At 41.9% G+C, this 21598-nt stretch overlaps 2 protein-coding genes across 6 annotated transcripts in view; one reads left to right on the forward strand and one right to left on the reverse strand.

Annotated features, from left to right (window-relative positions):
• The window catches only part of Tmem62 (transmembrane protein 62), a 42627-nt gene extending 35286 nt beyond the window's left edge, over positions 1 to 7341 (reverse strand). For 2 of the 4 annotated variants that reach the window (XM_010624813.3, XM_010624812.3), the window contains exons 1-4: positions 6886 to 7341; positions 6501 to 6612; positions 5145 to 5282; positions 2821 to 2866 (exon numbers count right to left, since the gene is read on the reverse strand). In XM_010624813.3, the coding sequence (XP_010623115.1) occupies positions 2821 to 2866; positions 5145 to 5282; positions 6501 to 6612; positions 6886 to 7065 (476 nt within the window). In that variant the 5' untranslated portion in view covers positions 7066 to 7341. Of the gene's footprint in view, positions 1 to 2820; positions 2867 to 5144; positions 5283 to 6500; positions 6613 to 6885 lie in introns of those variants that run through there. The other 2 variants (XM_019207593.1, XM_033764973.1) reach the window with 2 other exon arrangements.
• An 11922-nt stretch (positions 7342 to 19263) lies between these two features.
• Positions 19264 to 21598, forward strand: part of Ubr1 (ubiquitin protein ligase E3 component n-recognin 1) — a 186562-nt gene continuing 184227 nt past the window's right edge. For both annotated transcript variants that reach the window (XM_010624811.3, XM_010624806.3), the window contains exon 1: positions 19264 to 19481. In XM_010624811.3, the coding sequence (XP_010623113.1) occupies positions 19401 to 19481 (81 nt within the window). In that variant the 5' untranslated portion in view covers positions 19264 to 19400. The remainder of the gene's footprint in view (positions 19482 to 21598) is intronic.

The following is a 21598-nucleotide window of genomic DNA, read 5'->3' on the forward strand; positions in this document are numbered from 1 at the left end:
GGAACCACTGAGCTAAATCCCCAGCTCTTTTCCTACATTTTTGACATATTAAACCCCAACTGTTTCAAATCAACTACTTGGAAAGCAGAGATTAAAATATATAATGTCAACACTTTTTGAATTCTAGTCTTCAGCATTCTCAAGATCAAAATTTAACTTTATATTTTTCTTTTCTCCAAGTTAATATTTCTACAACATTGATATCTCTAGCAAAATGCCACTTATTAAATTCAGATAAGGTTTAGGAGGCTAGAAACACATATAAGTGACCGATCACTTTACTTTCAAAATAATCACTCAAACCCCTGTTGATCCTGTTCATTCTTTTCAACAATGTCCAACTCCATGTCCACAGTCTCCACCAAAGGTACAAACAGCCAAGAGAGCTGGTATATGACTGTAATTCTGGCTACTTGAGAGCTAGGGCAGGAGAATCACAAGTTGAGGGCAAGCCAGGCAACTTAGTGAGGGCCTACCTCAGACTAAAAAAAAGAAAAAGGGCTGGGCTGGGATGTAGTTCAGAGGTAGAGAGCCCCTACTGTTTAATCTCTAGCACTGATGAGAAAAAAAGAAAAAGGGGAGGGGAGGAAGGAAGAAAGAAGAGTTATGGGAAGTAAAAGATTTTCATCTCTGACCTTTTCCTTTCTCATATTCACAAAAGATGACAACTTCCACTTCTAAGTTAAAGTGACTCTAATGTTATAAATTCAGTTAACTAACCAAAGCTTTTATCCTGTCATCCTCAGGATGTCACTGTCCCCACATCAAAGAACACTGTTCAGACAGGCTTATCTTCTGTCCGTTTTGACCCTGTTATAGCTTGTGTCTAGATGTGCTCCCCAACTCTCATGTGGTCACAGGTGGGACTTTTTGGAGCTGGCTGGATCTAGGATGTATGATGCTGGGATTAGGGATGTGATATGGATTAAGGGTGTGTGACTACCAAATTAGTCCACTGATTAGCATAGTGCTGGGTATGGATAATGAGAAGGCCCATGCTGGGTGTGGGTGGCACCACGCAAAAGGCAGGTAGCCTGGACAGGATAAAAGGGACAGGTTACTGCTGCTTCTCTGCTACTGCCTCCTGCCTGCTCTGTGATGGCCCTCTACCATGCCAGCCTGCCTTGGAGCCAGGTGATTACGGACTGAAACTTCAACAAACTATCAGCTAAAATAAGCCTTTCTTTGAATATCGGTATTTTGTCTCAGCCTTGAGAAAAGTAACTAAGATAGGCCCTTTTCATATGACCAGACCATTGCCAGAGCTTAGTATTTGGTACACAAACTCCAATCTCTCCTTTTCTTCCTTTTTGTTGTACGAATATCTTTTATAAAATACTGTTTTTATGATGGTATAAGGTTTCTTAAGAACATAAACTGGATTATGAACTACCCATAACATCTAAATTTTTATGCTGGTTATTTAGGACTTTAGTGGTCCTAAGCTATTGATTCAATGTTAAATCGGTCAAAATGAGCCTTATTCTTTACCAGTTGTCTTACTTTCCCCTCAAAAGCTCATTCTAGCTTTTAAAGTTCATGCCTATCCTTTTGCCTAAATATATATTGCTTGGTATTTCTTCTCTAAATGCAACCCTTTTTTTTTTGTTTTGTTTTGTTTTTTGTTTTTTGAGACAGGGTTTCACTATGTAGTTGAGACTGATCTGAAACTATGTAGCTCAGGCTGGTCTCGAACTCACAGCGATCCTCCTGACTCAGCCTCCCAAGTGCTGGGATTACAGGCATGCGCCACCACGCCCAGCGCAATGCAACCCATTTTTTAAGACTGGACATAATTCTTGCTTCTTTTATACAATTTTCTCTGTGTCTACTCTATGATCTCAGCCTTTTTGGTTTCTTTTAGTGATTACCATGTGCAACAATTCATTTAGCATTTCACCAGCCATTCCTTTGTCTTCACTAATTGTTCCATAAATGATTTTTATCTTCCTTAACTAGAATATAAGTTTCTTGAAGACAGGTGCCACGTTTTTTTACATTAGCTCTTCTATCACCTAGTGATAAACAAACATTTGCTGCTTGACCAAATGACAGAAGCCCCTGAGTACAGGGAACTGAAAGTACAACTACAACCAGAAGAATCATCTCAGTGCACTGAAACTAGAGAATCAGTACTGTAACTCAAAGATCCCCAGCTTTTCTCACATTCATACCATATCAAGAAAATGTTGGTATTTGCATGACATGGGTAACATGGCCGGGAGTGACCACTGAGCCCTCCAGCCACCCCAGAGGCTGAGAAAATCCAGTACCTCAACCTTCCAACCCGCACAGCAGCGTGGCCACAGAGCTCTGATCTAAATGATTTCCACTAGACATTACAATGGCCAAGAAAAAGTCTGTGTGGATATTAAAACTACCACTGGCAACACAAGGCTTTAAAGTATCTGAAGCAAAAAGAAAGAAAATGTTCAAACAAACACGAAGTAAAGAATTTGTCACACACAAAAAAGAAAGCTTCCTTTGCAAAATTACCAAAGCTTCTTTAACAGAAATTTTGTCTGTTAAAAAAATGTTCTCGGGGCAGGGGATTTAGCTCAGCGGTTCGGTGGCCTGCATTGCAAGCGCAAGGACCCGAGTTCAATCCCCGGTACCAAAAAAAAAAAAAATGTTCTCACTCAGGCTGGGGACTTAGCTGAGTGGTTCTGCCGCCTGCCTTGCAAATACAAGGACCTGAGTTCGATCCCTGGTACCAAAAAAACAAAAACAAAAAAACTATTCTCACTCATTCACTGAATTGACTGGACCCTCCTTGTAAAAGACTCTACTTAGTGGTCTGTCTTCTGTTCATTTTCGTACCTGTAATAATTCTTGATGCTCTCCAGGCTTGGAATGTTGTATACATCTAATTAAAAAGAAAAAAGAGCAAACATTAATCTACACAAAAAAAGAAAATGGAAACAATTTTGTCTATAACACTTAAAATGGTAGAACGCCATTCATTTAGATTGGTGATTTTAAAATGTTGATAGTTTAACAGAACTCAGATTAGCTGGAAGCTGGAAGGCACCCAGTACACTGGAAAATAACAGGTACTTTTACATTTTATTCAGAACAAATTAAGTTGAAGTTATAAGACTGCACTGTTGCTGCTATTTCAGTTATCTAATCCTAGAAACCAAAAAGAAGTGAATTCATGCCTGTTCCAAAAACCCACGAAAAGTGCTTCTAAACAGTAAATCACTTTGATATCAGGGTCAAAGACCCTCTCCTTTTAAATCTTGCAAAAGATCCAGCGGAAAATGAGTTATAACATAGTAAGGTTTAGGACATCATACAATATTTATTTGGAAATACAATGACTACACAGAACTTGACTGCCTGGTTACAATAACTGAAATTGTTTATCACCTTTGACTTCTAGGAATACAGTGTATTTCTTTTTCTTTTCTTTTTTTTTTTTTTTGTACCAGGGACCAAACTCCACTATATTTCCAATAACTTTAGAATAAACTGTAAGCCCAATTTAGGCCAAAAGAAATATTAATATGAATGTAATCCTTTTGCTAAATAAAAGACCAACTCTGTTACAATTAAATCTTAATTAAAAAACTAGCTTCCTTCCCTAGCTTAATAAAATTTGCTTAAATACACACACACACACACACACACACACATTCATACCATAAGGATTTATGCCTGTACAAGTCAAATTACATTACTCTAAAGGGCTATCCAAATTATTTAATCCTAAGAATCTTTTTTTTTTTTTTTTTTTGAGACAGGGTCTCACTACATAGTTGAGTAGTTGAGACTGACCTGGAACTCACTATGTAGCCCAGGGTGGTCTCGAACTCACAGCGATCCTCCTGCCTCAGCCTCCCGAGTGCTGGGATTACAGGCCTGTGCCACCATGCCCAGCCCTAAGAATCTTTTTGATATTTATTACATAAAATGAATTAGTCAATAGCTTGGTTTGGAAATCTTTTTAAAGTATATACAGATTTACTATTTATTGCAAAAGAATTTTACCTATAACTCTAACTAGGATCAGGAAGAAAGAAAAATATAAATACACCAGAGAAAGTTGTCAACCAAATCTCTGATGTTTAATTTGTAATGCCTAACTGCTTTTTAAAAACTATTTATTATCAAGGCATTTTCTGTTTTTGTTTAATCAAACTAATTGCTATGTATTTCATGAGGCAGTTATCTGTTTAAAATCATAATCTTTTAAAAAATAAAAACTGGCAGGCCACCCCATTCTACACCCCTCCTAGAAATCCAGGAGCTATTCTCCTGCTTATTTCCAAAAAAACTTTCCTAGCCTCAAAAAAATATAGCTACATAGATACATGGATATTATCAATGAATAATCAAATAAACAAGAAAGTCAATCTTTTTTTTTTTTTTTGAGACTGACCTGGAACTTACTATGCAGCCCAGGCTGGTCTTGAACTCATAGCGATCCTCCTACCTCAGCTTCCCAAGTGCTGAGATTACAGGCAAGAAAGTGAATCTTTGTAAAAACAAATCTACTATCAGGACTCTTGGAGAAATGCTCATTTCCCTACTAACACAATTATAATCCAAAAAAGGGAAGGCATTACCCACTTTTCTACCCATGTCTATGGGGATTTTGTGCTATTATAATTTTTAAAATTCATACAATAAAATTCATTGTTTGTGATGTACAGTTCTATGGATTTTGACAAATACATAGTCATGTATTCAAGACTACAATCAAACTACGGGACAGTGTCATCATGAGGTATACTCATGATGCCTTCTTGTAGTCAGTCTCTTCCTTCATCCTACTCCTAGTAACTATAACTTGTCCTCCACCTATAGTTTTGTTCTTTTTTAGAATGTCTATAAATAGAATCATACAGTATGAAGATTTATGGCTTTAGCTTGTTTCATTTAACAAAATATAGATTTTTAAAAATATGAGTTTCGGTATAAGAAAATATCATACCAACTTTCATTGCAAAGGCTAACAGCGACATCTAAAGTTTTAAAATCAGATAATACAGCTGTACAGTATGACAGTCATGGCCTTCACTATGTCCAAACTTATACTACAATTTCTCATTTTATAATTTTATAATTCAAATGGAAGAATCTGGGTTCCTGAAGGAAAAAAGATCTAGTCTTTATTATATCTGGGTATTTCTTCTCACCATGATTTCCTTTGATATCCAGCCACTTGGTTTTCTCCATGACCCTTGTCTTCTTCAGAATACCATGGTAAGTTTGCCATTCTACCTCATGCTGCCTGGATCCCAACTGTTCCTTGGTTTTGGCATCTGTCAGGTCTCCTGCAGGTGTGATAACAATTGAATCACAATGTAAAATAAACTCCATGGAGTTCAAAAGTTTTACAAATGCATACTGAAGGAACAAATATACTCAGTTAAAGTACTCAGCATGCACAAACACAATCACTTATGAGTCTATCTATGTCCAAAGTAAGCCATCAAAACTAACAATTGTCTTGGCAAGAGCTTTATCATGTTAAAAATTGCCTATTTAACCTCTGAATGTAGAAAATTATGTATCTTAGGGCCAGGGATTTAGCTCAATGGCACGATGCCTGCCTTGCACCTGCCTAGCAAGCACAAGGTCCTGAGTTCCATCCCTTACCAAAAAAAAAGTATCTTTAAAGAGGGCAGTACAAAATGTTATCAATAGACTGACAAAAAGAAAATCTATAAAAGCTCAATACTCTGTCAGTGATCTCATATCTATTGCAACCATATCTCCAACACTTAAATCAGGATATGTAATCTAACTAAGAGCTTTTTTTGCGGGGGCGGGGGGATACCGGGGATCAAACTCAGGACCTTGCACTTGTGAGGCAGGCACAGTGCCACTGTGCTAAATCCCCGGCCCCTACCAAGAGCTATTTTTACAGCAAGAAGCAATCTGTGAAGTTTAGACAATTAAATATAAAAATTTCTAGGAAACTAAACAGAACCCTTGAAATATGGGCTCAACCATTAACTAAAGACTGATTCCACACGCAACACCAGTGAGGCTTCTACAGAGTGTCAGAGGGTTCTGTCCACCACACCTCAGGGGCACATGAACGAGGGTTTGAAGAGAACAGGAATCCAAGTCACAAAAAATATCAAGGAATGAACAAAAAGTTCCCTGAGTCATTTGAAAACCTAAGTAACTGAATGACAAAGTTAACAAAACATTTTGAGTCCAGATTAAAGCTTTCTCTAATTCTTTCTCAAATTCAGAACTGAAAAAACCAGACACAAATATAGCAGACAACACACTGACATGAGCATCACAAGCCTTGCTTCTAGTGCTCTGACAAAACCTAACGATGGCAAAGCATTCGGACTAGATCTCGGTTCCCTAACCCGTCGAGGAAAGGAATTACACAGTCTGATCTCTACCTTACAAGGCTCAGATGGCCCTGGCTATAGTGTTCCCAACGATCCCAATGTGAAAGGATGCAGCCCTGGCTAGGATTCTACCATCCAGACCACAGAATATCACCATAGCACGGCAATACCCCCTACCTGTTGCTAGGACGAGAGATGGTTGAATGACGTCAATAGTTTCAGAACAGAACTTCTCTAAGTCTATGGCTCTGCCTGGATCGCGAAACCTGCTCAGGTGAATGTCGGATATCTGCCAAAAGCAGGTATTGAACAAAGACAAGTGAGTCACGCAGAGGCAGCTCAGACATTGACGGCCAGCGGCTCTCCCTCGGGTGGAAGGAAACAGCAAAGACACAGCGCCTCAAGCAATCTGGCCCCCGCCCGGGGAAGGTCCAAGCCACGGCCAGTTCTAGGCTGACCCGAGACTTACGAGCCGATCTAGACCCCACCCAAACACAGCAGCCAGGGTCTCGCTCCGCGCTTTACCCCTGTACCCACAGCCCAGCAGGCTTCCGCGCCTCACCTGCAGGCCCCAGAAGATGTTGCCGTCTCCGGGGCCCGGCGCGGGGTGAGGTCTCTGGAGGTGGCGGGGCTGGGGCAACGGCGAGGGGAGGCCGGACAGGCCGTAATACTCCAAGAGCAACGCCGCCAGCACCGCGGCCGCCAGCCCCGCAACCACCCTCAGAACCAGCACAATCGCCATCCCACCAGCCAGTCGGGTGGCAGCCTCGCGAGTCCCAGCCGCAGTGCGCTGCGCTCCCTGGGCCACTCTGCCCGCACTTCCGAACTCTGTGGTCGGTTGGACGGAGGCCTAAAGGTGCCGCGCTCGTCCGCTCAGCTCGTGTCTTTCTTTCCGTGGCCACCGGTGGTGTCCTGGGCTCCTTTTGCAAATGTAATCCAGCCGAAGAAATGGGAACCGGGACTCTCAAGTCCTTCGATGGTGGTCAAGAAGTGGCAGGGAAGCCGCCGTGGACCGGCCCCGGGAGGCGGGGACTAGAGGCTTTGCCTCGCTTGGTCAAAGGTCTCTGACCTCGGTCTCTTCCTGTAAACCGGGGAGAGCGATACCTCCTGGCATACCGTGCAATAATAGTGTGAGATTCAGAGTACGGAGGAGGACACTTCTTAAATTGCTGCACAAATGTGACAGGTGCTTTCTCTGTCCCCTTCTGATTATTAACATGATTCTATAGGCCTCCTATAGGTGGTACAGTTGGTATGTTTTGTGATATTTTTTCTTTACCTAGTTTCATATGTACTGGATTACATAACATTGCAATGCTATGGTTAGCCCTTCAATTAATAAATGTTGAATTCTTGGCATGAGCCATGCACAGAAGAGTTAGATTTATCTAACCAATCCATTAAGATTCAAGTTTTGTATGTTTACTGTGATGCTATTCTGAATAAACATTTTTCTATAGTGTTTTTTAAAAGCTCCTTTGAGTTATTTCCTGGGAATATATTGTCTCTATACTGCCAATTTCAGTAAAGTACTTTTTTGAGTACCTCTGGAATGCAAGACATTGATCTAAGCAGAAAAACCAAAAACCCTAAGTAAGAACTATGGTTCATTAGCTTATATAGGTGAGAGAAACATGAGTAAATTTAATATAAGAAGACTATGTTATTTAACACAAGAGACTGCCGGATATAAAAGGCCAGAGAAAGGTTAAAACAAGGAGATCAAATTTTTGGAATCAAGAAATGTGTAATTCAGGAGGCGGCATATATGCCTCCTGCCTCACAAGTACAAGGCCCCTAGTTCTATCCCCAGTACCCCACCCCCAAAAAGGTGGTGGCATATACAGGAAAAGCCGTGTTCTGATTGAGGTCAGAACGAAAAAAAGCCCCTTCTACTAAGATCTGACAATATAAACCTAAGCATAAAGGTGAGAAGATGCTCAACATGTTGAGGAAATTTCTTCAGTTTGCTTGGGACTGGGTCATGCTGAAAGAATGACCATAAGCTATGTGAAAGGCCTCTATAAATGTCAACAATAAAGAAGACAGGATTCTTCTTTGACAAGATGGCTCTGGCAGTGACAGAAGAGACTGGACAGAGAATCCTGTAGGAAGGAGACTGAAGCAGTAGGTGATTATAAAGACCTAAGAAGGAAGAAGGGAGAGTGTGACACAAAAGAGAGAATCAGGTGTAAAATTGTAGTTGGTTATGGTGGCACATACCTATAATCACAATGACTGGGGAGGCTGAAGCAAGAGGGTCACAGGTTCCAGGACATCCTAGATGACTTAGCAAGTCCCTGGTATCAGCATATGAACTATATGTACATAGTTTGATGGTAGAATGCTTGTGCAGCTTCCATGAAGTGCTCAGTTCAATCCTCAGTACCACACACACACACAATTGTAAAGTTAAAAAAAAACTACAGAACTTAACAACTGATTGGGCATTTAGGGGAAATAAAAGATAGGCACCATGGCATATACCTATAGTTCTAGCTACACAGGAGGCTAACACATGTCCTAGAGTTCAGTGTCAGTTTGGCCAACAGTCTCTAAATAAATAAATAAATACTAAGTGCCAAATCTCAGAACCCTGGTGACTGAGGGACTAGGCCTACAGTATATGTATGTGTGGTAAGTACTACCCATATCAAATAAAAAGTTTTGGTTTTGGGGGCCAGGGATGTAGCTCAGTGGTACAGTGCCTGCCTGGCATGTGCAAGGTCCTTAGTTCAATTCCTGGAACAAAAAGGAAAAAGAAAATGAAGATGTGCTATGGAAACATACCAACTCCTTGTGAGGAATATAATCACTACAAACGTGTACTAATAATTTTTTTTTTATTTTTGGTCTGATACTGAACCATTAGAAAACATCTGGGTGGATATTTTAAAGCTGAATTTGGAAGATATGATTGAGATTACATGATTTAAAACAGGTAATATGATATATGTAAAAAACATCTGGCAAAGCCTTAGGGAAACCTTAAAAATATGGGAAATCATTTAACAGAAATGAGGTATATCAATCTGCTGAATGTGTTATGGCTTATATCTAGATGTAACCCCCTAAAGCCTCATGTGATCATAGGTGGGGCTTTTTGGAGGTAGATGGATCTAGAGTGTGTGATGCTATTTGATGATGGGTTTAACAGTGCCCACTCTGGGTTTGGATAGCACTGAACAAAAGGCTTACAGCTTGGATAGACTATAGAGACAGAAGGTTGCTGCTGCTGTTTTGCTGTTTACTGCTCGTCTGCTGCTGCCCATGCCTATTCTGTGATGCCCCTCTGCTATGCCATCCATGGAGACAGCCAATTATGGACTGAAACCTCTAGGTACTGTGAGCCAAAATAAACCTTACTTCCTTTAACTTTGGGTGTTGTTGGATAGCAACAAGAAAAGTAACTAAGACACTGTATGATAGCAGAAAAAAAACACACACACATGCCACTAAAGGAAATGACAGAGAAATACCATCTAGTCACAAAGGCCAACTAAGGCACTTCCCTAGTGATCAAAGTGAGTAGGAATAAGAATGTATTTAATGATGGTTAATTATTCTCCAGGGAAATACTGGTCTGACCAGCTAATCACTACAATTCAGTATAAAAGGTAGCTCTCAGTCCCCAACTGTCAAAGTAGAAAGTTTATTACTTGTTATCCCATTTAAAAAGTAGACAAAATGCACCATGAAAGCAAATTAGCCTAGAACTAAGGTCAAGGAAAATTCATCACTTGGATAAATTCAACAGTATAATATATATTGTCAAAATACAGTAGCTATAAATTTGATTGACTTATAAGCATGTAGCAATTACCTTCAAATCATTTTTTTCTTTTTTGTACTGAGGATTGATTCTACAGTCTTTGCATAGAGATACATCCCCAGACCTTTAAAAAAATTATTATCATTCTTGGTTTGTTTGTTTTTTTCCTTTGGTACCAGGGCTTAAACTTGCATTTGCAAGGCAGGGGGCAGAACCACTGAGCTAAATCCCTGGCCCTCCTTATTGATTTTGTATGAACTATGTAGTTCATCCTGGCCTTGAACTCACTTTGCAGCCAAAGCTGGCTTTGAATTCATGGCAGGCCTCCTGTCTCAGCCGAGTGAGTGCTGAGATCACAGGTGTATGCCACCATACCTGGCAAAATTTATTATTTTGACGTAGAGTTTCGTGGTGGATTAATTAATGGTCAACTTGGAACGCCCAGCTGAACTGAATCAGCATGGTTCCGGGTGTGGAAGACCCAAATGAGGATTGTTGCCAACGGCCTAAGAAGAGAACTGGAGCGGAAGATCCTTTATTGTTGATTTTCTTGGAGAAGGTTGCCCCAGCTGGTTTTCCTGATGCGAACTTGGGCATTCTCATCATCGGAAGAGCTTGGATCCTTGTTGTTGCTGGGAATAGCTGCTGTTCTCATCAGGGAAGCTCTAATCTTTACCTTGAACATTGCTTCCTGGCTCCAGTGTAAATCCCTCAGCCTGGTGACACAAATCCTTCACCCACCTGGTTCAGCCTTTCTAGCTTCCACCACGGCCTTTGGGCTCACCTGGTGCAGATCCTCAATAAGGACTTGCATAAGTCATTGCCATGGGCTCTAGACCTCTGGCAGGATTTGGGAAGGATTTATTGGGCTCTTGTTCTTTAGATGGACTTATGTGGGACATTGTCCCAAACCTCCGCTTTTGCTGAGACTACCCAGTGATATCTGATCCTCAGACTCCGGAGCCCAGGGCTCACCAGACACTTCAGATCAGGACAGCCTCCCCAGCTTTTCCTTTTCCAAGCTCTCCCCCTTCCAAGGTCTCCCCCTTTTTCTTCCCTTCTCTGACTCCGTCTGCCTCTTAACTCTTCCTGCTGACACAGAGAGATGCTCTCCTGCTCCTTTGTGTTACTGAACTCCAGCACTGGCCACAAAGAGCTCTCCTAAGAAAAATGCTTCTCTTTGGGATCTGCTCAAACAGAGATATCTATCTTGATCTTTTGCTCACATTTTTTACTGTTTTTAGGACCTGGTTGGAGACATCCACTAAAAACCTTTGCTGCTCTCCTGCACCTCTCACTGTGCTTCATCCCACCTTCTTTTCCCCTGGCCTGTCTTCTAGAAAATATCAAACCTGTCTTGACCCAGATTTGAAGCCCAATAATTTAATCTTCTTCTATAATACAGTTTGTATTATAGTACTAATTGGACAATGGCTCACAATGGCCGAAAATGGACATTCAATTTGTCTGTTCTGTGAGATCTAGGTAATTATTGCCAGCAATTAGGGGAAGGGTCTGAGGTACCTTATACCCAGGCATCTTTTACATTTTGAAACCTTCCCACCCTATGCTTTACTTGTGATCCTTCACAGCACCTTCTTTCCTTACCCCCACTGCCCTCTTCCATCTGTGCTGAAGCTAACTCCTTTCTGGCAATAGATCCAACAGATCTGCCCTTTACCCTTCTCCCACAATCTCCTCTTCTTCCTCCTGCAGCTGCTGCAGCTGCTCTCCCCAGGACCTTCTGCTGCAGTCCACTCTGCTGCAGTCCCTATTATTTCTATTTATCTGACACTTTCCTTGGAGTCCAACCCTCCTACTTACCCTAACAAGACCATCTCACACTTGGTCTGAACTACAGTTTGGCATTTCTTCTCTACCCATTGCTCTTGAGTTTCCACTTCGGGAGTTGGTGAAGACAGAGGGAATAGTCCAAATTTATGCCCCTTTTTCTCCGTCCAGTCTTTCTCAGATTAATCAGCACCTGGGTTCCCTCTTCACAGATCCCACTAGATATGTTTAGGAATTTCAATATCTCGTGCAGTCTTATGACTTATGTCATTTTGTCTTCAATCCTCTCACCCAAGGAGCAGGAATATGTTTGGTCCCTGGCTCGGGTTTATGCAGACAACCACAGGCATCTTGAGTTTAATTTCTAGGAGGGCTCAGTGGCTGTTCCCCAAGCCAACCCAAATTGGGATTTTAACTGTATAGATGGACAAGGACAATTCCTGGCTTGAAACAGTTGTAACTATATGATCAATTTTTTACTTGAGGGCTGTGAAAGGCAGCACATAGGACAGTCAACTATGATTAAACTAAAAGAGATCACTCAAGAGAAAGATGAAAATCTGGCTTAGATCATGTCCTGTCTGGCTGCTGCCTTCCTGTTTTACAGCTCTGGATCCAGAGGGCCTGGAATGTCAGCTCATTTTAGTTTGTTTTGTTTTGGGTACCAGGGATTGAACTCAAGACCTTGCGCTTGTGAGGCAGGTGCAGTGCCACTGAGCCAAATCCCTGGCCCTCAGTTCATTTTAAAGATGGATTTTATTACTCAGTCTGCTCCAGATATCCATAAAAAACTACAAAATTAGAGGCACATCCTTGACCCCACCCCCAACAGGAATTAGTAAACCAGGCTTTCAAGGTCTTCAATAATCTTGGCTCCACTTTAAGAAATCTGCAGGCCAGCCTGAAGTTCAGCAGGCAAAGGCACTAAGAATGTTTCCTTGCCTAAGGGGATCCCTCTGGGGCCATGTTTCAAGTGCTGCCAGCTTGGTCACTGGGCCAAGGAATGCTCTCAGCTGGGGATTCCCATGCCCCTTGTGCAGGGACCCACACTGGAAGTTGGACTGCCCCCTGTTGGCATCTGCCCCTGGAGCTTGCTCTCCCAGGGCTGCCCTCTCGGCACTCTCCCAGACCTTCTTGGACTGGCAGCAGAAGATTGATGGTGCTTGATGGCTCCAAAGGCCCCATGGATCATCTCAGATGCTGAGGTTCAGGTAATTTTTGTGGTGGAGGCTAAATCCATTTCATTTATTATGGATACTGGGGCTACCCATTCCATTTTACCTTCTTTCTGAGGGCTAATTTCTCTGGTTCGAACTACTGTTGTGGGGATTGATGGCAAAGTTTCCATACCCTTAAAGACCACTCTGTTATGGTGTCAATTAGGTCAATAGTCTATTTCCCATTCTTTCCTGGTTATTCCCAGGAATAACCTGTCCCTCTCCTCAGATGAGATATCCTAACAAAATTATCTGCTGCTTTAACAGCCTGCCTCTCTCACTGTTCTTGTTTCTGCTTCCTTGGTTGGTATTCCAGACTACATTGTTTCCCAAGAACTCAATCCTAGGATATGAGACACTTCTTCCCCCTCAGTGGCACTTAACCAGTTACCTCTCATCATTCTGCTAAAACCTGATCATTCTTACCTTGCACAGCATCAGTATCCTATTCTTCATTGGGCTCTGAGAGGGTTAAAATCCATTATCTCCCACCTGCTACAACATGGCCTCTTGATTCCTCCTAATTCCCCTTATAATATCTTCATTCTTCCCATTCACAAGGTGAATGGTTCCTATCTAGTACAGGACTTCCATGCCATTAACTAGATTGTCCTTCCCATACATCCTGTGGTGCCAAACCTACATACACTTTTGTCTTCTGTTTTGCCATTTACCACTGATCACTTTATCCTGAATTTAAAAGATGCCTTTTTCACTATTGTTTTATACCCTTCCTCAAAATCCCTCTTTGCTTTCACTTGGACAGACCTGGACAATCACGTCTCAACAACTGACCTGGAATGTTTACCTCGGGCCTTTAGAGACAGCCCTCAAACAGGCCTTTGCTTCTGACCTGCTTTCTTTCCACCCTTATTTCCCTTTACCTTTTGCAGTATTGTAGATGATCTCCTTCTCTGTAATTCTGCTCACGAGTGTTCAAAACAGGACACTCTATTACTCGTACAGCACTTAGACTCAAAAGGCTATCGTATACTACCTGCAAAAGCTCAAATCTCTTCACCCTCTGTCACCTACTTAGACATAGTCCTCTGTGGGCACACTCAAGCCTTGCCTCCTGATAGTGTCCAATGATCTCTTAGACCGCAATCCCTACTACAAAACAGCAGCTCCTTTCTTTTCTCGAATTGGTGGGATATTTTCATTTCCAGGTACCTGGCTTTGCCCTCCTCACAAAACCCTTGTATAAACTCACTAAGGGAAACCTAACTGAACCTATGTATCATAAAGATTTTCCCTACTCCTCCTTACAAACAGTAAAAGAAGCTCACAAAATGACTCCTGCCTCAGCTTTGCAAGACCTTTCCCAGCCTTTCTACCTACATACTGTTGAGCACAGAGGATGTGTGGCTGATGTCCTAACTCAGGAACCCAATTCCCATCCTGTTGCTTTTCTATCCAAACAGCTGGATTCTACTGTTCTGGGATGGATACCCTATTTATGGGCAGCTTTATGCTCCTAGAGGCTTTTAAAATCACCAGAAATGCACCATTCACACTTTATTCCTTCCCCAACTTACAGAGTCTTGTGTCCTCTTTCCACTCCCCCACACTTCTGTCTGCATCCTGCCTCTTGAAGTTACATGTGCTTTTCACAGAAACCACCACAGTAATCATTGCCCTGGGCTCTGACTTCAACCCTGCATTACCTCTTATGCCTACTCTGCCTCTCTCTGATCCAGACCTGCATGACTGTATATCCTTTATTCATATAACACTCTCTCCCTTCCCCCACATCACAATTTTTCCCCTTTCAGCCCCCAACTACAATGTGAGCTCCTATAAGGCCTCCCATGCCTCACCCTATAGATGGGATATGAAATTGTCTCCCATGATGCCATCAGAGAGGCAACAGCTCTCCCTCCACTCACTATATCCCAGAAGGCCAAACTAACTGCATTAACCCAAGCCCTCATGTTAACTTCACATGTGCTATGAGGTCTGTGTGAAAAACCTATTGGGGAGAAAAAAATTTTTTTTGGTACCAGGAATTGAACTCAGGTCCTTGTGCTTGCGAGGCAGTTGCCAGAACCACTGAGCTAAATCCCCAGCCCTGGAGAGAAAACATTTAAGGAATCACATTATAACAAGGAGGGACAAGTCGGGCATGGTGGCTCATGCCTGTAATCCCAGCACTTGGGAGTCTGAGGCAGGAAGATCACTGTGAGTTTGAGACCAGCCTGGGCTACATAGTGAGTTCCAGGTCAGTCTCAACTACATAGTGAGGCCCTGTCTCAAGAAAAAAAAAAAAAAAAGAGGGACAAAGTATAATATCTGCCAAACAATAATCACCCATATGCAATTTTGTAGGAATTGGGACAGGATCCTAAAGAGACAAGGTCCAAAGAGGAAGAAGAGGATAATACAAAGAGCTAATGTAACCCTTCATGTTAATCCAGCATGTTAACCTATATGCTGCTTCTAAGTATTCATTCCATATATTACATCACCATGCTGGCATCTGGGCAGAAAGAGGATTCCTTACTTCTTAGGTGTCATCCATCATTAACGCTCCATTTATTAAATATCTCTTTCAAACCATAATCCTCCCAGCAAAAGCAGCAGTACTCCATTTCAAGGGACATCAGAAAGCCTCAGACCCCCTAACTGCAAAAGGAAATGCCTTTGTAGATAAGATACCTAGAGAGAAAGCCAATCTCCTCTCAAAGGTCAACATTTTGCTCTTTCTCGCTTTCCTGCAATTTACCCACAGAATATCAACAATATTGGGATTTTCCCATTCAGGATAATGGGTTCCCGATCCAGGGTAAATTCCTTCTTCCCATCTCACAGGCTGACACTATTCTGTCCACTCTTCACAATAATTTTCATGCTGCGTATAAACCCAGCTCCACCTACTGGCACCTCTCATCTGTTTTTCCATCCTGGAAAACTTTCCACAAAAACATCACTGCTCAATGCTCTGCTCAATGTGTAGTCATGTACCTATACCTCAGGGCTCCCTGAAACCCCCCTCCTTTTCCTACCCATCAAGCAAGCAGTTTTTCTCCTGCCTAGGATTGGCAAATTGATTTTATTCATATACCATGGGTACAAAAACTAAAATATCTTTTAGTTCAGGTTGACACCTTCAGGAGGTAGACAGCTTTCCCCATCAGCTCAGAAAAATCTTCTGCAGTAGTTACTTCTTTTTAACAGACATCATTTTCCTGTTCAGCCTTCCCACTTCCATACAGTCACCTTGCCTTCGTTAGTCAGATTATTCAGGAAGTGTCTAAGCCACTCGCTATACAATGGAATCTTTACACCCCTTACTAGCCTCAGTCCTCTGGGAAGGTAGAATGGGCTAATGGTCTTCTTAAGGCCCACCTCACCATAAAGATTCTGTCATTTGTAACACTCTTTATCTATTGTTTTCATGGTAAGTATTTTTTATATATTTTAGAGTATAGTTCAAAACAATACTGTGATATAAATCCTTTTATCACCATTGTGTCTAAAGAGATGCAATTGCTTGTTTAATACTAAGTGCCAAGACCCAGGTCTGCCTGCCTTCAAAATCTGTGCATTTAACTATTTCACTCTCCTCCATTCTACTAAAAAAATGTTTAAAAATCTATCTTACCACCTAAAGAGTGTTACAAATAATAACAGTGCATTCATTAGAAAACTTTCAGTTTCTGATACATGTTGAGCATACCTTACAGGAAAACCCAAAATTGGAAATACTACAAAAATCTGAGCTGGGTGTAGTGGCACATTCCTATAATCTCAGCACCCGGGAGGCTGAGGCAGGAGGATTGCTGAGGCAGGAGGATTGCTGTGAGTTCAAAACCAGCCTGGGCTACATTGTGAGTTCCAGGTCAGTCTCAACTACATAGTGAGATCCTGTCTCAAAAAACAAAACAAACAAAATCTGAAACTTTTTGAATATCAACATGACATTTTGAGTGGAAATTTTCCACTCAAATTTTTCTCACCTTTGAATTTTATTTTGTGCACAAAATGATTTAGCTTATGTATATGAACTAATTTTGTGTTTAGATTTAACTCCTGTCCTCAAGTCATCTCAGCATATATATAGTACACAAACATTCTAAGATCTGAAACATCAAAAATCCAAAATACTTCTGGTCCTACAGATGTTGGATGAGAGATAACAACCTGCAATAGAAAACAATTCTAGGTGTTTTAAGCAAAACAGTACTGAAGGGACATTAGAGAATCATAGAAACTTCAGGAAGATGGATACCAAGCAGAAATATAAGGAGCTGCAGAAAACGAAGAGGAAGAGAAGGAGGAAAGGGGGGAGGTGGGGGGGAGATTGGGGCAGAAGAAGACATAACTATTTTAGCAATACTCTGAAAGTACAGTACATTGCTACATGCAGATATCAAGCAGGAATGAATTCCAGCCACGTGGTTGGAGATAGTGTCTTCCAACAAGACTCCCACAAGGGTAAGGCCCTACTCCCATCCATCAAGTGAAAGTGCCTTTGGAAAGACCAGCCTGAAGCGGGGGTCAAAGTCCACCTAGCTGGTACTAAACACTAGTAAGGGGGCCTTCTGTCACATGAAGCCAAGCACTAATGGCTTTAGGTAGATCATCTCATTAATCTTCACAACTGTAATAGGAGGAAAATAATCTCATTACATTCATTTTATAGGTGAGGAAACTAAGTCTCAGAGAGGTTAATTTTCCTAAATTCATACAACCAGCCAATGGTTAACAAAAGACATTCAAATTCAGAAAGTTTAACTCCAGAGGTTAGTACATAGCTACTAATTCCTCCAAGAGGGGTGATAATCCCTTGAAAACTGTAAAAAGTAATATAGTACATACTTATTGTACAAAAAAATTAGAAAGTATAGTTAAAGTAGAAGATGGAAAACAAAAAGTTTAACAACTGTGCAACACAGGGATAATCAAAATGAATGTTTATTAGTATTCGTTAAACACATTTAATATAAAAATGATGCATTACAAAAAAATCATACTGTTTTAGTAAGTTGATTTTTCTACCCACTGACATATTCTCTATATTCACCCATATATTCTCCAGTCAACAAAGAATGATTCTACAACAGTGGTTCTCAAATCTTACCTGAGGCTCATTCTACACTCTTAAAAATTATTAGGGATCTCAAATATCTATAGATTATATCTATCAATGTTTACTACATTAGAAATTAAAATAGAAAATTGAGAAGTATTTATCAATTCTTCATAATAAATCCAATATATATGTTAGCATAGATAATTGTGGGTTTTTTTTGTTTTTGTACCAGAGATGGAACTCAGGACCTTACACTTGTGAGGCAGGCAGCAGCACCAGTGAGCTAAATCCCTGGCAGGTAATATTTTTAAGTGAAAATTAACTCCCCCCGCAAAAAAAAAGTCTCAAAAACTGTGACAATGTTTCCACACTTTTGCAAACCTCATTAAGGTCTGGTTTAACAGAAGAGAGCTGGGTTATGCATCTGCTTCTTCACGTTACCTACAGTAATGTGCTGTTTTGGTTGAGATATATGAACATCTAGTCTCACATAGGCTCCTTGGTTTAGAAGAAATACTTTTGAATTACTCAATTTGTAAACCATTTAAAACAACACAGATGAAGCTCAAGTAATTTTTGATCCTTTTTTCCCTCTAATGTGCTTCTGACCTTCACAACTATTAGTTTGTTCTCTCCCCTTTCAGATGTATCCCTTTGTACTGAAATGCATACATAAACGTAGTTTGTGGCAACTTGTTTTTTTCCTTCATTTTTGTATTTTACGTAAACCTACCTTGTTCTTTTTGAGAACTGCATGGTATTCCATATTGCAGATGTACTGTACTGTTCCTCTTTCTACTGATAAATAGGTTGGCAATATTTTGTTTTGTTTTTTGAGACAGGGTCTCACTATGTAGTTGAGACTGACCTGGAACTTACTATGTAGCCCAGGCTGGTCTCGAACTCACCGCGATCCTCCTGTCTCAGCCTCCTGAGTGCTGGGATTACAGGCATGCGCCACCACGCCCGGCTTGGATACTGTATTTGTTTTGCTACCTAGTAGATGCAACAGAACCCCAACCGATACCAGACAGCCACTCAGCCACCAAGGCACGGAGACTCCCAGGAAAGGAAAACCCGGCCGGCCGCTACGGTCGTGACGCGCGCTTCCGGGAAGCGGACCGGAAGCTGCTCCGCGCTTCTACGTCAGACCCGACCTCAGGGGCCGTCGTAAAAGTGTCGCCCGCGACTCTCCGACGGGCCACAGGTTTCTTCTTCCCTCTGGCTGGGGTCGGGAGCCGCTGGCACTAAATTCCCTTAAGATGGCGGACGAGGAGGCCGAAGGTGCGGAGAGGATGGAAGTCAGCACCGAGTTGCCCCAAGCCCCGCAGCGACAGGCATCAGTAAGTCTGGCAGGCAGGTCCCTGTGGTCGCTCAGTGCCTCCCTTCCCGGCTCCGGAAGACGGGGCTTCCCCACTCGTGGCGGCTCTGGGGAGGGGAGTCATAGACTGATCTGGAAGGAAGCCGCCGATAGGAAGTTAGCCGTCACCCACTTTCCTGCTGGCCGAATCCACGGGATTTAATGGCTATCGTTATTAGTATGGACGAGCCCGAGCACGTCTGTGTCTGTGTCTGTGTGGTGGCTGGCGGTGCGATTAGAGGCGGGCGTGGAGAGCCATTTTCCTGTAGGGGACGCAGCGCTAGCCAGCTCCCCCGGATGACGGGGATCCGGGACGCAGCGCGAGGGGCCGTGGAGCAGGGCTGCTTAGGTGGGACCTGATTGTGGCGCGGAAGATCGCCGCTGTCACGTCCTGTCCAGATGTGGGGCGCCGAAACCGTAGCCTTTGGGAGTAACATCTTGAGAACCTTAGGCCTTACCCTCAATGGAAAAACTCGTCAGCTGTCGCTGGCTTTCTGAAAGGGGCAGGATGAACTGCTAGAGGTTTCGAACCGGAGCTACACCATTACTTAGTATGGAGATCTATACTTTGCTCTTGTTTTTTGAAAGAATGGGAAGGAGGCGATCAGTGAGTAAATCTGAGGCAGTAGTCTAGCTACAGGTAAGAGACTGACTGAGGAGGAAGAGTGGTGGAGGCGATGTCAGGGAATGCTCCTGACTCCCCCCAGCCCTGCGCCGCATCTACTGGGGAGATGTATGGGAAAGACTCAAATATAGTTTCCCGCATGAGGTATCAGTTTGCCTTTGTAGCTGTACACAGAACGAGTTTGGGGTATACATATCTTAATAAAGTTTAGTTGATTCCTAGTTTAAAACATTCTTGAAGTATTTTTAACCTTGCAGACACTTCAGCATTGTTTTACAGCAGAATTGTTTCAACGGAAATGAGGCAACAACAAGGATTAGAGAGACAGCCTGGGAGATAGAAAGTGATAGGGACAGAGTTGGAATAAGAATTTGCTCTAGGTGAGCTCTTGGAATCGTTCATCATCCTAAAGAAGGTCAGACTTACTTCAGTACAGGTAGCAAAGGATGGAAAATCCTTCACTGAAAGGTTAAGGACTGAGAAGAAAGGAAAAGTTTAGAAGCAGTTGACACGTTTTATGAACTCAAGGCATTGGGCATTTAGGCAAACTCTTGAGCTACAACACTCAAACATCTTTTTTTTTTCAGGACTGGAGAGTTTTTGGTTTATTGGTGGTGGTAGTGGTGGTGATGGCAGTGGTGGTACTGGGAATTGAACCCAGGGCCTTTACACAGCCATGTCCCCAGCCCTTTTTTATTTTTTATTTTGAGACAGGGTCTTACTGGATTGTTAAATTGCCCAGGCTGGGATTGAACTTGAGATCCTCCTGCCTCAGCCTCCCAGAGCACCGCCTTGGTCAGTTTGGAAGGTTTCTCAAGACATGGCTATGATTTCATTTCTACATTTTCCCTTCCAGTCCTTGACTATGAGCAAGTTACACTTAAGCCCACATGCACTGTAATCACAAATATGTAATAGGGGCTGCCTTTTCAGTGTCCTCACACCGTGGGCCAAACATCTCCTAATGTAAGCCCAGCTGCTCACTTGGAAGGCTGAAGTAAGAGTATCACCTAAGCCTAAGAGTTCCAGGCTAGCCTTGTGAGCATAGCAAAACCCTATTTCAAAAACAAATAAATGATAGCTTGTGATTTTTATCTGTTAGGAGTAGAGAAATGTGCTGAAGTCAGAAGAGTCGCTGTTTCATATTACCAGTGATGATTAATATTTATTTAAACTTTCATATATTAATTTCTCCCAGATGTTATAGTAAAACCTCATCAGTCTAGTTTGGAATTGAAGATAATGGTACAGGAATTGCTAGAATTTATGTGGCAACTCTTTACTCTTTGAAATATAATAGATTTCTTTGGGCAAGGCTTTGGGCTTTGCAAAGTAGTGGGTAGATAATGTTACAAAACCTCAGGGTAATTCACAGTCTGGTAACAGAGATAATATAAGTGCTTCAAGAATTTAAATTCAAGATAGGTTGATATAAGTGGATAAAGACCTGTGACTGTTAAGCCTCAAAACCACTT

Source organism: Fukomys damarensis, unplaced genomic scaffold (genome assembly GCF_012274545.1).
Source record: "Fukomys damarensis isolate Sample0158 unplaced genomic scaffold, DMR_v1.0_HiC HiC_scaffold_17, whole genome shotgun sequence".
Lineage (NCBI taxonomy): Eukaryota > Metazoa > Chordata > Mammalia > Rodentia > Bathyergidae > Fukomys > Fukomys damarensis.